General features: G+C 47.8%; 1 protein-coding gene across 1 annotated transcript; it reads right to left on the bottom strand.

Annotated features, from left to right (window-relative positions):
- Positions 1 to 12,046: 12,046 nt before the first annotated feature.
- LOC123094797 (uncharacterized) lies at positions 12,047 to 13,748 on the bottom strand. The gene is made up of 2 exons (XM_044516696.1): positions 12,601 to 13,748; positions 12,047 to 12,274 (listed from the first exon to the last, which is right to left on the bottom strand). Exon 1 carries the CDS (start codon positions 13,424 to 13,426, stop codon positions 12,725 to 12,727), a length of 702 nt encoding a protein of 233 aa, XP_044372631.1. The 5' UTR covers positions 13,427 to 13,748; the 3' UTR covers positions 12,047 to 12,274; positions 12,601 to 12,724.
- Between the last annotated feature and the right edge of the window lie 224 nt (positions 13,749 to 13,972).

Raw genomic sequence — 13,972 nt, 5'->3', positions numbered from 1 at the left:
ATAGATGAATGAAATACCAATAGTGCAACGCGACCAATTTTTGTCTGTTTTGGCATATATTATTAGAACTAAAAACTTGGTAAACTTTTGTTGTCCATAAGGCATTCAGACGCCTGGCCAAAGAAAATTCTTTAGCACATCCCATTGTGGATTTCAACTGCTATTCCCCTGGATCCCACTCCCCCTACCATTATATTCCTATTTCGAGGTAAGCAAAGTGCTTGATGAAATTTGACAACAAAATTGTTTTCTGTGCTGCTACATAGTCAATTCATAGTGTCTAGAAGATATCCTGGGTGTGTACAGTATGTGGTGTGTGGCTTCTTGTGATGGTGTGTGTGTGTGTGTGTGTGTGTGTGTGTGTGTGTGTGTTAATTGATGGCTGGTGTGTGTGTGTGTGTAGGGTGCGAACGGGGACAATGAGTAGGTGGCGAGTAATACTATGTCGAGAATCGATACAGGGGCATGAAGCAAGCGAGCAGGTGTGCGCAGCGACCCGCTACTGCAAAAAATAGCCTTTACAGAGCACCGGGCCGGCTCGACAGGGCATGCCGCCCGCTGGTGGACACGTAGATGTGCGCGACGGAGATGAACCCCGCGTCGTCGCCTCTGCAGCCTGGACAGAGCTCCGCCAGTACTAGTGATGGAGCTCTCCATCTACTTTCTCCACCTGCTATGAGAGAGTAGAGATCATATAGTGGATTTGTTTTTTCTTCAGAGATGTGCTCCCGTCGTTGTTGGCTGTCGAATTTGTGATGCAATCCGTCTCTATGTCAATGTCTTAACCACTTCGTACTTCTGCACAATCAGCAGAACATAACAGCTGCCACAGTTTACCCATTGATTTCCTGGAGTGATTCAAACCTAGGAAAGTCTGCTACTTGTGCAAGCAACAGGGTAAGAAGTTTCACTTTTCTTACTAATGCACCTCAATTCGGAAGGTTAGAATATTTTATTCACCCATCCTATTTTTTACTATAATGATGATAATTTTTTCATCTCTGTGATCTTCTTTGCTCCAGTTGTGTTAATACTTTGTTTGCACGTTAGTGGAAATTAAATTTTCTTGCTACCATGAGAGTTACTCCATGTCAGTATGTATATACGGATGTAAGCAATAGAGAAACTCATGCAGCTAATGATTGAAGAACTTTTCATCAATTTTCCAACCTGAATTGGCTACAGAGTTGGGGAAAAGACTAATAGTTGGCACCTCTATACATTACATCAGGCAAGCGCTACAAAGCTCCTGTATGCCTCTGCCTGCCTGCCTCAATGGACATTCAGGTCAAAAAATAGATAAAAATACACATGAGTTTGTCAAAATTCATGTTGGTTATCTTATAAATGAGTATAGCTATCAGCAGAGTACAAGCAAATATGTTACAATTTTTTCATGAAGCAAACTTATATTATGATTATCACATTTTGAACTTGGAGTAATGGTCGACTTTAGTAGATGTTACTGCAGTCTACACCCGTCCCGCATTTCTAACTACAAGTTTGTGCTCGATCGGGATAATCTAATTAGTGTATCGGTCCATAGGGCCCGATAGGATATTACTGAGATCGGGCGAGCTAATAGAAAAAATGCCCAAAGCGCCCCCACCCTTATCCCCGTCAGTCCCCGTCGCCCACCTCCCCCCACCCCGACCTCCGGCCGCACTGCGCGCCTCCAACCCCCGCCTCCTTCCGGGCGCGACGCCGCCACCCCGCCTCTGTCCGGGCGTGCCGCCGGCCCCGCCTCCATCCACCGCGCCGCCGGCCTCCCATCCACCGCGTCGTCTGCCTCCATCCACCGCGCCGTCCGCCTCCATCCACCGAGCCGCCGGCCTCCCATCACCGCACCGCCGGCCGCCCCTCCACCGCGCCGTCCGCCTCCATCCACCAAGCCGCCGGCCTCCCACCACCGCACCGCCGCCCCATCCCGCGACGCCTCCTACCTCGCCCACTCCGCGTGCCTCCACCGCCAGCATGGGATCTCGGCAGGAAGGCTTCCCCCGAGCACCCACGTGCGCGCCGGCCGCCACCCGATGCACAGCCGTCGCGCCCCAGCGCCCCTCCGCACTGGGCGCGAGCACCGCCCAATCCCCACCGGCGGACCGACGCACAGCCGTAGCTCTCGGCGGCTTCCCCGATCCGGTGCCACATCGGCCTAGCCAACCGCGGTCGCGGCTGGAGTCCATCCCCGCATGACCTCCCCTCCGTGAAGCTTGGCTACATCTGGCCACCTCTGCGCCACGGCCAAACGTGACCTCCCCGACGACTCCCTGCCAGAGGACATCTCATACGCCGCGTTCCCTTTGCCCTGCCACAAGCTGCAGCTCCGCGTTGGCTCGTCGCTGCCTGTAGTTGCTGCGACGTTGGAAGGCTTCGTCATAATTCCATCCAGCGCCGTCCACCTCCTCTCCATCTTGCAGTTCGACTAGTTCCTCTCGTGGTTTATCCCCAAAAACAAGTGTGTTGCTTGCTCATGCCATTCCTCGGCCGTGGTGGTGGAATCTCCATAACTTGATCTAGTGAAGAAGAGAAAGGAGAAAGTTCAAAGATTCCACCATTAAAAAAGTTCAGAGAAAAGGATGGGAAATCCGTTCTTCAGACAGACATATGTAGTCCGGGCATCCCACGAACACGAACCCGTCGACAGAGGTCTACTCCTCTCCTCGTATTCAATTGATGAGTGTGGGATCCTGAGGGCATTGCGCTGCAGCCCTTTGTGTAAAAAGAAATCTACTTCATGGTTCTCTAAGTCTAGACATTAGTTTAGGGGACATTCATATGCCTGTAAGGGTGTTTCTGTTTGTGTGGGCGTGGCTGCCCGTACGGCTGCGTCTCGGCTGCGTCTTTGCCGCTTCTCTGCTAGTGTGTACGTACACGGCTCCGTCTGCTTCCCTCTGTGCGTGACCATGCTGATTCTGCTCTTTGTTTGCATCACCCAACTGCTACTATGTCTGGTTACCGCTTCTCTAGGTGTTCCTCCTGTCATACCACACATGTGTTAATCCCTGGAAGCTACATACGTACTAACGAAAACACATGAAGCAAAAACATACTTATCTTACTAAGAGATAGCGAGAAGAAACGGGAATTGGTATATCTCTCTTTTCTGTACTTGTGGTATAAAAATGTTTCAGAAAATTTGATGCAGATTAATTAGCTCGATGTTTTCCGGTGTTCTCAAGCAAGGGTTCACATACACCTAAAAAAGTATGTTTTTTAAATAATCTGGAAGGGACTATCGTCTTGAAAGTTCAAACATTGTATTTGGTGGAGCACGCACCCTGTTTAGTAAAATGCATAGAGAAATTTAAAAGAAATCCATCATCATGAAGTTTGCAAGCCCACGTCATATAGGGAGAGGCGGAGCAGCCGTCGATGTCCATAGGAGCAACCGCCAGCCGTCGAGGTCCACACCAGCTGCCTCCACTTGACTATTGCCAGTTTGCCGCTGGCCGTCGCCCCAATTGTCCCTGTGCCAAGCCTTCCTCTCCCTGGGATCGCGCCTTGGCGCGAGGGTGCCGGTCCAAACATTTTTGTCAAGTAGTTAGTGTGAAGATCGGAAGCAGGCTCGAGGGTGCCGCTCAGAACGTTTTGGTCTAATGCTAAGATCGAAAGCGCGCCTTGCGGGTGTTGCCTCACAGTGACCCAACGACTAAAACTTTAATATCACAAAGCGTTTAGAACATCCAAAAGAAATTAAAATAACCGCCTAGAATAATGTGTTGAGTATATGTCACAAACAATACAAAGATGCATCAAGAGCAAGGTATAGTTGTTGCCCAGGATAACTAAATATAGGGCATATAGATTAAATATATACCGAAAGCAAAGTGTAGTTATTGCCCAGGATAACCACAAAACTAAAGATCATAGAGGCAAAATTTGTACCAAAAGCAAGCCACAATGTTTGCCGAGGACAACTGATTTGTATCGAGTAGTACAAACAGAAAGACATACCTTCTATAAATATTGCCAAGTAGTTTATATCAGCAAGTTTAAGACTAAGTCTCACAGGAGATGTTGTATCTGCTCATAAACACAATGAGATAACAGACAATTGGAAACGATGCTCCGGAAACATCGATATCTACAGTAGCATTGATAACTCTACTTCCTCTTTCCACGTTCTGAGGCGAAGCTAATGCAATCAATAGTGGACAATACTTGACAGACTCCATCATCCTAATGTTAATATGAAAGCTCTATAAATAATATTAGAATTGGCTCATGATATTAGGCATTATGCAAGCGATACAAAATTTGGATAGATGGCGTACTGAGATTGAAAACAAATCAGTAACATTGTGCCTGCAAAGTACAAGTAGAAAACATGACACTTCACAACTAAAAGATCCAAATAAATATTTTTGTGAGTTTATCTGCCCTAACCCTTGACTGTAAGATGATTAGAACATCTTCCATCATAGGAGAATCCTGGAAAAGGAAACAATTCGGTTATTAGCTCAAGTTAAACTCCACAAGATGAGCATATACCAAACATCTTGACCTAAAGCACCATGAAGCAAGCATATAATTATACTCTGATTACAATCAATGATGTAATACAGGTCAATGAAAATTACTAATAATCAATGATGTAATACAAGTCAATGAAAATTACTAATGCAATAGCAGAGTGGATGCCTCATGAATATACCAAAATAACATATATGCGCCTACGATGGAGTAATAAGACTGGTAAAATACCAAGTAATGTTATAAGTCATCAAGCTCTTTATGATATTTTCTACTTCAGATTCCAAGTGGCATTAAATGAGTGCGCAAGATAGAACATAAAAATAAAAAGGCTCAAGGTAACATAACTCCTCTCAGTGTTATTTTGGTATATAGCTTAAGCCCTGGATCAACTAAGCTAGCATGGTAGATTTTTCTTCTTAATGAAAGCACATATATGTAAGAGCATGCAGAAAGGGTTAAAGAGCTGGAATCCTATACAATGCAGAATCTATGTTTAGACACAGGGAACAATTATATTTGATACAGAACATGCACTTGTGAATTGGCAGGTAATATGAAGGTGTTGTATGGGAATTTTACCTTCGCTTTCAGTGACACATATCAGATCATCTTCCCCTCGACCCATTCATGATGAGCTGTAGCAATTCACATGAACTGTAAAGATTCACAAGCAGTAACACATGTACATGGGAAGCAAACTTAAAGAAGAAATTTTGCTTTAGCCATGATTATCAATAGTAGCTGAGATATATATTCAGTTCACCAAGTTTTCAACTAACATATGGACACATCATGTGTATGTGTGACCCTTAAAAAACAGCAGTTTCAAATACCAAAAGAGATTTGAAGCTATTATTGTGGAAATGTACAAACCAAAGAGGCGCTAAATACAAATACAGAACGACAACATAGCACACTGTGCTTGAGACCAGAACTGCATTTGAATGGGCTCAGATTCGCCTTTGCTCGATCATGACCCTTCCCCTAGTGTTTCCATCACCAGCTCAATATGTTCTTACATGGGTGAAACTGCCCTGGTTGTCACTCATCAGAAATGACCATCCAAGGACAGGGCCACTAAAATAAGCACATGATCAAAACGGCTCAAAGAAACCAGGGGGTCCAACTTAATACCCACAAGTGCCTCAATTGCTTGAGAGCATGCTTATATCAGCTGTAATCGATCATCATAGCCCCGCGCAAGCTAAGAGCAACTCTAGCAGAGTCGCCAAAATGGGAAGTCCATCCAGCACAGAACAGTTCAACAACCACAAACTGGTTAATCAGAAAGCCATGCATCATTCGGTGCACCCTGGGCGCACACTGTTCATTGCAACGGCCTCAGTTTTGATCCGACGGACGAGGTGAACCGAGGACGAGATCCAACGGTCCCAGATCACATCAGGAAAAAGATCCGACGGCCGAGAGTGCCTGAGCTCTGAGAGAGCTCAAGCATGGATCCACAACTACAGAGCATCAACCAGACAAGCACTACATCAACATAGCCACAACCAAGTTCCATATAGTAGCCGAAGCAGAGGAACAGGAGGATGATGGAGCTCACCAAGGGAGGTTGTAGCCAAGGTAGTACTCAGTGGTCGCCGGGGTTGCGCCTGAACGCCATCCAACCGGCAAGAAACCGCCTCCTACGCCACACATCCACGCCGCTGCATCAGAGTTGTGCCTTACACTATCCTGCCGACGAGCATGAACTCCACAGGCACCGAAGCGGCCAAGGAGGCAAGGAGGTACACCAGGAGTGGAGGTTACCGGGGCAAAGAGAATGATACTTTTTGTCCTTTGCTAGAAATAAGATGAGAAACAAAAATCCCTCATTGGCCAGCCTGCATGCCAACAAGCACAACAAGAACATGGTGAGGCCAAAAAACACATCACCATACAACTGTACACCTAGCTTTTGAAAAGCATATCCCACCGCTAGAATAGGATTTTATATTCCTACTTATGTAATTATAACCATGTTTTCACTATCTATATGTCTAATTAGATAATAAAAATTCCTCTCTACCAAAAAAAATTGCACGTGAATGCCCTATTTTAGCTCATCGCAAGGAGGATTATTCACAACTAATTACCGGTCGTTTTGTTGAAATGTTCAACAACAACAAAAAACAGATCCACAAACCATGATGCACCCCCTGCAGAGCATAGTGCTGAACATGAAGAAAGCGAGGCCGGCCATAAAATTGACGGTCGAAACTGTATGATCATCGAATCATCTCACTGAAGATTTAAGCCAACAAATAAATTAATGCCAGCTGACCATTCCTGTAATTAACTCAACATGGTGAGGACTGTGCTATAGAGACTTTCGAAACAATGCAGAGAAATTAAGAGAAAGATGTAACACCCACGATGCGGCTATATCTCCCACGTGTCGAAGCACGACTTAGAGGCATAACCGCATGGTGGTTTTGTTGCAAGAAGGGTCATCTTCACACAATCCCATGTAATGAACAAGAATGGGATAAAGAGTTTGCTTACAATCGCCACTTCACACAATGAACATAATATATCATACATCATTCAGAGCATACACATAGTCCGACTACGGACGAAGCCAAAAGAAAAGAAGATAACCCAACTGCTAGATCCCCGATCATCCCAACTGGGCTCCACTACTGATCATCAAGAAACAAAACATAATAACGACCAAGATCTTCGTTGAGCTCCCATCTGAGATCGGTTGCATCATTTGCACTGGTATCACCGGCACCTGCAACTGTTGTGATAGTATCTGGTGAGTCACGAGGACTCAGCAATCTCAAAACCCGCGAGATCAAGACTATTTAAGCTTATGGGAAGGAAGTGGTAATGAGGTGGAGTTACAGCAAGCGACTAAGCATATATGGTGGCTAACATACACAAATAAGAGCGAGAAGAGAGAAAATGGAGCGGTCGTGAAGCTAGCAATGATCAAGAAGTGATCCTGAACTCCTACTTACGTCAAACATAACCCAAAACCGTGTTCACTTCCCGGACTCCGCCGAAAAGAGACCATCACGGCTACACACGCGGTTGATGCGTTTTAAATCAGATCTGGTGTCAAGTTATCTACAACCGGACATTAACAAATTCCCATCTGCCACATAACTGCGGACACGGCTCTCGAAAGTTTATACCCTGCAGGGGTGTCCCAACTTAGCCCATCACAAGCTCTCACGGTCAACGAAGGATATTCCTTCTCCCAGGAAGACCCGATCAGACTCGGAATCCCGGTTTACAAGACATTTCGACAATGTTAAAACAAGACCAGCAAAGCCGCCCGATGTGCCGACAAATCCCGATAGGAGCTGCACATATCTCGTTCTCACGGCACACCGGATGAGACATCCTACAAGTAAAACCAGCCCTCAAGTTTCCCCGAGGTGGCCCCGCAGTCTACTCAGTTCGGACCAACACTCGGAGGAGCATTGGCCCCAGGGGGGGGGGGTTAAAATAAAGATGACCCTTGAGTCTGCAGAACCCAAGGGAAAAAGGCTTAGGTGGCAAATGTTAAAACCAAGGTTGGGCCTTGCTGGAGGAGTTTTATTCAAAGCGAACTGTCAAGGGGGTCCCATAAATCACCCAACCGTGTAAGGAATGCAAAATCAAGGAACATAACACCGGTATGACGAAAACTAGGGGCGGCAAGAGTGGAACAAAACACCAGGCATAAGGCCGAGCCTTCCACCCTTTACCAAGTATATAGATGATTTAATTAAATAAGAGATATTGTGATATCCCAACATAATCCTGTCCATCATGGAGCAATCTTCAACTTCGCCTGCAACTAACAACGCTATAAGAGGGGCTGAGCAAAAGCGGTAACATAGCCAAGCAATGGTTTGCTAGGAAGGGTGAAAAAAGGTTAGAGGCTGACATGGCAATATGGGAGGCATGGTAAACAAGTGATAGGTAGCGCAGCATAGCGATAGAACGGAGCAACTAGCAAGCAAAGATAGAAGTGATGTCGAGGGTAATGGCCATCTTGCCTGAGATCCCGCAAGGAAGAAGAACGAGTCCAAGAAGAAGACAAACGAACGTAGTCGAACGAATCCTCACAACTCCGGAACGAAACCGAAGCTAACGAGGGAAGCAAACAGGAAAGAAGCAAACAACATGGTAAACAAACATCACATAAACATGGCAAGAGGTGAAACATAAGTAAACTAACTAGTTAGGCAAGTTTAAATGAGGCCAGAAGCAACAAACGACAATTCTGGAAAATCCCAATGTCATTTAGCAATTTTAATGCAAACATCAATTTTAGACATTTTAAATGCTGTTATCATGATGCGGATGACATATACAAATTTTATGCAATTTTTATGAAAATGTCGACATGAGCATGTTATGAAGCATTTGGTCACCATGGCGGAACGAAAAGGGTGCCACAGGGACGAAACGAAAATGGTGCCACGACAACATATCGGTTCCGGTAGCTCACGGAGATACCGGTGCAAAAGAAGTGGGCGTGAGCGTGTCATGCAAGGATGGTGGGGTGCTCCCGAATTCCGGGTTCCCACGGGACGGTGGCATGGCAAACGAGGAACGTGCAAAGACCTCTCTCGGACACGATGCAAACACGAGCATCTCATACAACACACAAGCATTCGTTCTCGGGCGGTCTTCTCGGGGTTATACCTGCGAAGCATGCATTTCGGAGCGGTTCGGGTTCGGTACGATGTAGAGGAAGTAGTCGTTCTCGCGACGGTAGTGGAAGTAGTGGTACACGTTTGTTTTCGGAGAGGTACTTGAAGAATCCAACGTCTTCGGGGCGACGGTAGTGGTACACGCGACGTCGAGGTACTTGTCGATCCGGTCTTGGCGGTGTAGATGTACACATTGTTGGGGTACTTGTCACATCACCGGGTGTAGTCGTACACGGGTCCTCGTCTTCATGGTACTTGGCGTCCTCTCGGCCTTGACAGTGAAGAAACAGAACGCGGTGGTCGTGGTACTTAGCGGCGACAAAACGAGCTGGGGATGGCCACAACGGGGTGAGGCAGCAGAGGGCCACGACTGCTGGTCAACGGAAGTTGCCGGAAGAGGAAGCAAACAAGGCGGCGCGATCTCTGGCGAATGGCAATGCGGCGGCCTGAGGGGTCACCAGTACGGGCAAAATAGCAGTGGCAACGCTGCTGTCGAGAGATGGAGGTCGGGGCCGGAGCTGAGAAACGCCAGCAGGGGCGTATGGGCGCGAGGAGGCCGGGAGGAGCAGCGCTCGGCACCGGTTGACGCAGAGTAGGGGAGGCAGAGCTCCTGCTCGAAGAGGTGCGACGAGGGGAACCGCGTGGAGGCGTGAAGGATGGCGGCGGCAGCGAATCGGGTCGGAGGCGAGCACGAGAAGGCATCGGGGAGGGTGCAGCTGTTGCTGCTGCCGGCTCTGACGGAGGCGAGATCCGGCGAAGGAGCCGGCGAGGCAGCGGCGCTGGGTAGACGAGGAGGCGGGCGAGGAGAAGTCGGGGAGGAGAAGGGGTGCAGGGAAGGCGGCAAGGCGGCTTGGCGCAGGGGAGGTCAAGGTCGCCGGTAGTAGAGGCTGTGACGCGGCCGGGCTTCGGCCGGCGACATCTCTGGCGACCGAGACGATCGATGGAGGAGGCGGACGACGGGCACGATAGGAGAAGGCGAGTGCCGTGATGGGGTGGCTCCTGTGGTTGAGGCCGAACAGAGGGAGGAGGATGCGTGGGCGCTGACGAGGGCGACGGAGCATGGGCAGGAGGAAGGGGCGCGAGGGAGGAGATCAAGGGGAGCGGTCGCGGTAGCTAGGGTAGGTGACGATGCTGAGGGGAAACGAGGGGGAGAGATTGGATCGGGGGATCAGGCTAGGGTTAACAGAGCAGCGGTTGGGCCTCCAGGGGCAAATGGGCCGGTCTGGTCTAGCTGGTTAGGTAGTGTGCTGCGGCTGGTCTTCCCCTCCCTTCTTCAAATCTCTTCCAAAGACAGAAAAGCAAAGAAAGAAAGGGAGAGAAAAGAAATGAGTGGACAAGAATTTGGGCATGGGGGTAATTTTCCCGGACTCGGGAAAAAATGCGCTTGTTCCAAGAAAAATGGTGTGGGCAAGATTGCAAGAATTAAATTCAAAGTCATTTGAATTTAATTCAAATGGTTTGAACAAGAAGTAGGATTTAGAAGTGTCCAAAAATGTTCGGATTTTTGGTGGAGCTCAGGAAAGTGACGAAAGAATTTATGGGCAGAGTTGAGACCAAGAATTGAGATAACAAAGGCATTGGGATTTATTTGCAAGTGGGTTATGGTTAATTCCAAATAAATGGAATAATTTATTATAGCTCCCTAATAATATTGAGAGGCTTTAATATGTTATAAAGAGAATTCACAAGTGAATTCCCTCGATTTAAATGGACCGAAGGATCCATACAATTTATTTAGATGAGTTTTAAAATTAATGATATGATGGCATGATGACATGATGCAATGCAAAAGAAGCTAAGAAGAATGCAACAAACAAATACATCGCACGGCGAAAACTCGGAATAGCTGGAAGTCTTCTGGAGCGTCGGTCTCGGGGCGTTACAAAAGATCATACTAAACTTCATCTGATCTCAATAAAAGGGATTATAAAACAGCTAGACCATCAACCTACACCATCTTCTTTTTCACGCCTCGGATAGTATATCTTTAAATATAATTGTTCGTGCCAATTTAATGTATTGCAGTAATTCAAAGGGTAAAATTTGTATAGAATATGAATATTAAGGAAAGAGAAAGATAGACCTATGTCGAAGGAGCTTGGCGTACGGGTCACCTGAGCTTGGTGTGACCCAGCGCGTGCTGCATCGCGAGGGAGTTCCTCGACACGCCGTGCTGATGACCTGTGGACCGTAGTTGCCTTGCCATGGCCGAGGCAGACCCTGGCGGCGCTGCATCCAAATCGTGGCAAGAAGGTCAGGCAAGAGGAAACAATCACCTGCAAGGAAACCAATGAGACAACATGTGCATGATTAATCTTGCTCCCTGTTGATCGGATTCATATGTGTGCTATAAATAAATAAAGAAAATACAGTTGGCACTGAAATCGTCCATTAGAAACAAAGCATGATAATATACACAAACCCTAAGGAGGTCTAAACATGGGAGGATATATACCTAGATGTTAATTTCTCATTGTAGCACATTCTTGGACATGGAGCTCTTATGAGAAATAACAGAAATATTCTAGAAGAAATTATACTACTCTTGCAAGGAGAAAAAACATGTGTAACAATAGCACAACCAAGCAAGATTGTACCTTGTGAGGGGCGAGTGCTTAGGAAGGATGCGAGAGGGACGTCGATGTTTCATATTGTGCTCCTCCACCATCAATATACATGAACCTTGATTACATAATGCAAAGAAACAAAATCATAATTAGGTCATCCAGAGACTTAAACAGATAAGTGGGCAACAATAATATTGAAAAAAATTGACTGGAGATGATATATACATCTATCAGTTAAAAAACATACAACATCGAATCATATATGAGTTTGTACGGAGATGCTATATTTGAACTGTTAGCAAAGACTGTAAATAATACAAAAAGGGAGATGGAGTGATCAAAAGCAAGCAAAAACCGACAGCATAAGACAAGCTACTATATTAGCTTTGTCCTCTGACAATATCATCAACAAGTGACAGACGGGCTAAAGTGGAAAACTTCAGTGATAGCTAATATAGGATATCATGACTGTACCTGGAGTGAAAAAACAGACATGCCAAAAATCAATTGTTTTTAGTGCGGCGGTTTCTTTCTTTTGAGGTCCCGGTGAATCACTCCATGCTTATGGCACATCTGATATTTTGAACAAATGTACACATGTTATTCACTAAACAGACAAAGAAGGGAAGTTTCATCAATCTAACTACTACAACCAAGCTAAAGATGTGGTCCTTGATAGCCTAATAGCCCGAATGACAACAACAAATGCAGAAATTAATTGCTTCATAGGATAGATCATAACCTATTCAATGGAACATATAGACACTAGAATCATGTGATAGGTAGCCAACTAATATTTCCACGGTGGATCACATCACATGATGAACGTATCCGGTGAGTGTGAGGACAAGCTTAGCCAAAAATGCAAAGTAAGGAATCAATGGGATATTTATTCTCACCTGCACGACCTCGATGATGGTCTTGGTGATCACAGCAGCGGCGCTTCGTGTAGTGGCCCCTGGCGACGATCCGGTCGAAGAGCTCCCGCCCTCGTAGAGCTCCATGACGAGGTGCACGACATTGTCATCCTTGTACGTGTCCATGAGGGTGACGATGTTGGGGTGCTTGGGGGTGGCGCATGATCTCGACCTCGCGGCGCACGTCCTCAATGTCCACCGCGGTGTGGAGCTTCTTCTTGGAGATGGACTTGCAGGCGAGGGCGTCCCTGGTGGCGTGGTCCGTGCAGAGGTATGTGACCCTGAACTCCCAGCGGCCTAGCTCACCGCCCAGCTCGTACCTCCCAGCGACGTGTCGTGGCCTCCCGGCTCCCGCAGCACAGGCCCCCGACCGGCTGTACTCGAGCGACAAGGGGTTGGGCTTCTTGACCTTCCTTTGCTTCGGCTCCTTCTGCTGCATCCCGGCGCCGCCGGCGGCGTCACGCGGCAGTTTCCCATCTCTCGCGAACACCCAAATCAGGAAAAACACATCGGAGCCGACCAGAGGAGATATGCGGACAAAGCAAAGCAGAGCAGAGCAGAGAGGGGAACGGGCCAAATCAAGAAAATGGCATGCGCATGAGTCATCGGAGAACGAGACATTCGAGCTCGGCCATGGCCAGGCCGTCGCCATTCTCAACAACGCGCCGCCACGCTCGGGCTCGAGCTCGGGGACGACCGCCGCTGCCACCGCACTCACCAACGCACCCACACGCTCGGGCTCAAACTCGTCCATGGCTACCACTATGCTCACCAACGCGCCCACACACTCGGGCTCGAACTCATCCATGGCTGCCACTGCGCTCACCAACGATGTCCTCGTCGGCAGCAACGACGGAAGCCCTTCTCCCGTTGAGGCGGTCACGAGGGAGGGCACTCATCCTCCTGCCCGGTCTCGGATGAGAGGAGGAGGATGGCCACGGGAGAGGAACATGGAGGGGATGTGCCACGGGAGAGGAACAGGTAGGGGATGGTAGCGCGGCTACGGCTGGTCGGTGGCGGCGGCGGACGGAGAGGATGGCCTGCAACGCGAGGGGAGGCGGGGAAGAGAGGATAGCGCGTGAGTTTGGAAGGGGAGGAGGCGGCGGCGGCTCTCCCTCTCGTGAACAGGAAGAGGGGAGGAGGCCGATTGGGGAGAAACCTATGGCTGTTGCAGTTTTATACATCGTAGCGAAATTACTAAAATGCCCTCGGCGTGGCATGGGAATTACGTGCGGTGGCACGAGATCTTTACAGCGGGGTGAAACTGTTCATTCCTACAGTAGCCCATTGTTGACACACGAACACGTCACGTGTACCCTCGACGCCGGGGGTGATGCACCGCAGCTCACGTCGA

Source organism: Triticum aestivum, chromosome 4B (assembly GCF_018294505.1).
Source record: "Triticum aestivum cultivar Chinese Spring chromosome 4B, IWGSC CS RefSeq v2.1, whole genome shotgun sequence".
Classification (NCBI taxonomy): Eukaryota; Viridiplantae; Streptophyta; class Magnoliopsida; order Poales; family Poaceae; genus Triticum; species Triticum aestivum.
The sequence above is the reverse complement of the archived record's forward strand: the minus strand, read 5'-3'. Positions and strand labels throughout refer to the sequence as shown.

Excerpts from the sequence above, each read along its gene's own strand:
- LOC123094797 (XM_044516696.1), bottom strand. The coding sequence starts at position 13,426 with ATGGATGAGTTCGAGCCCGAGTGTGTGGGCGCGTTGGTGAGCATAGTG.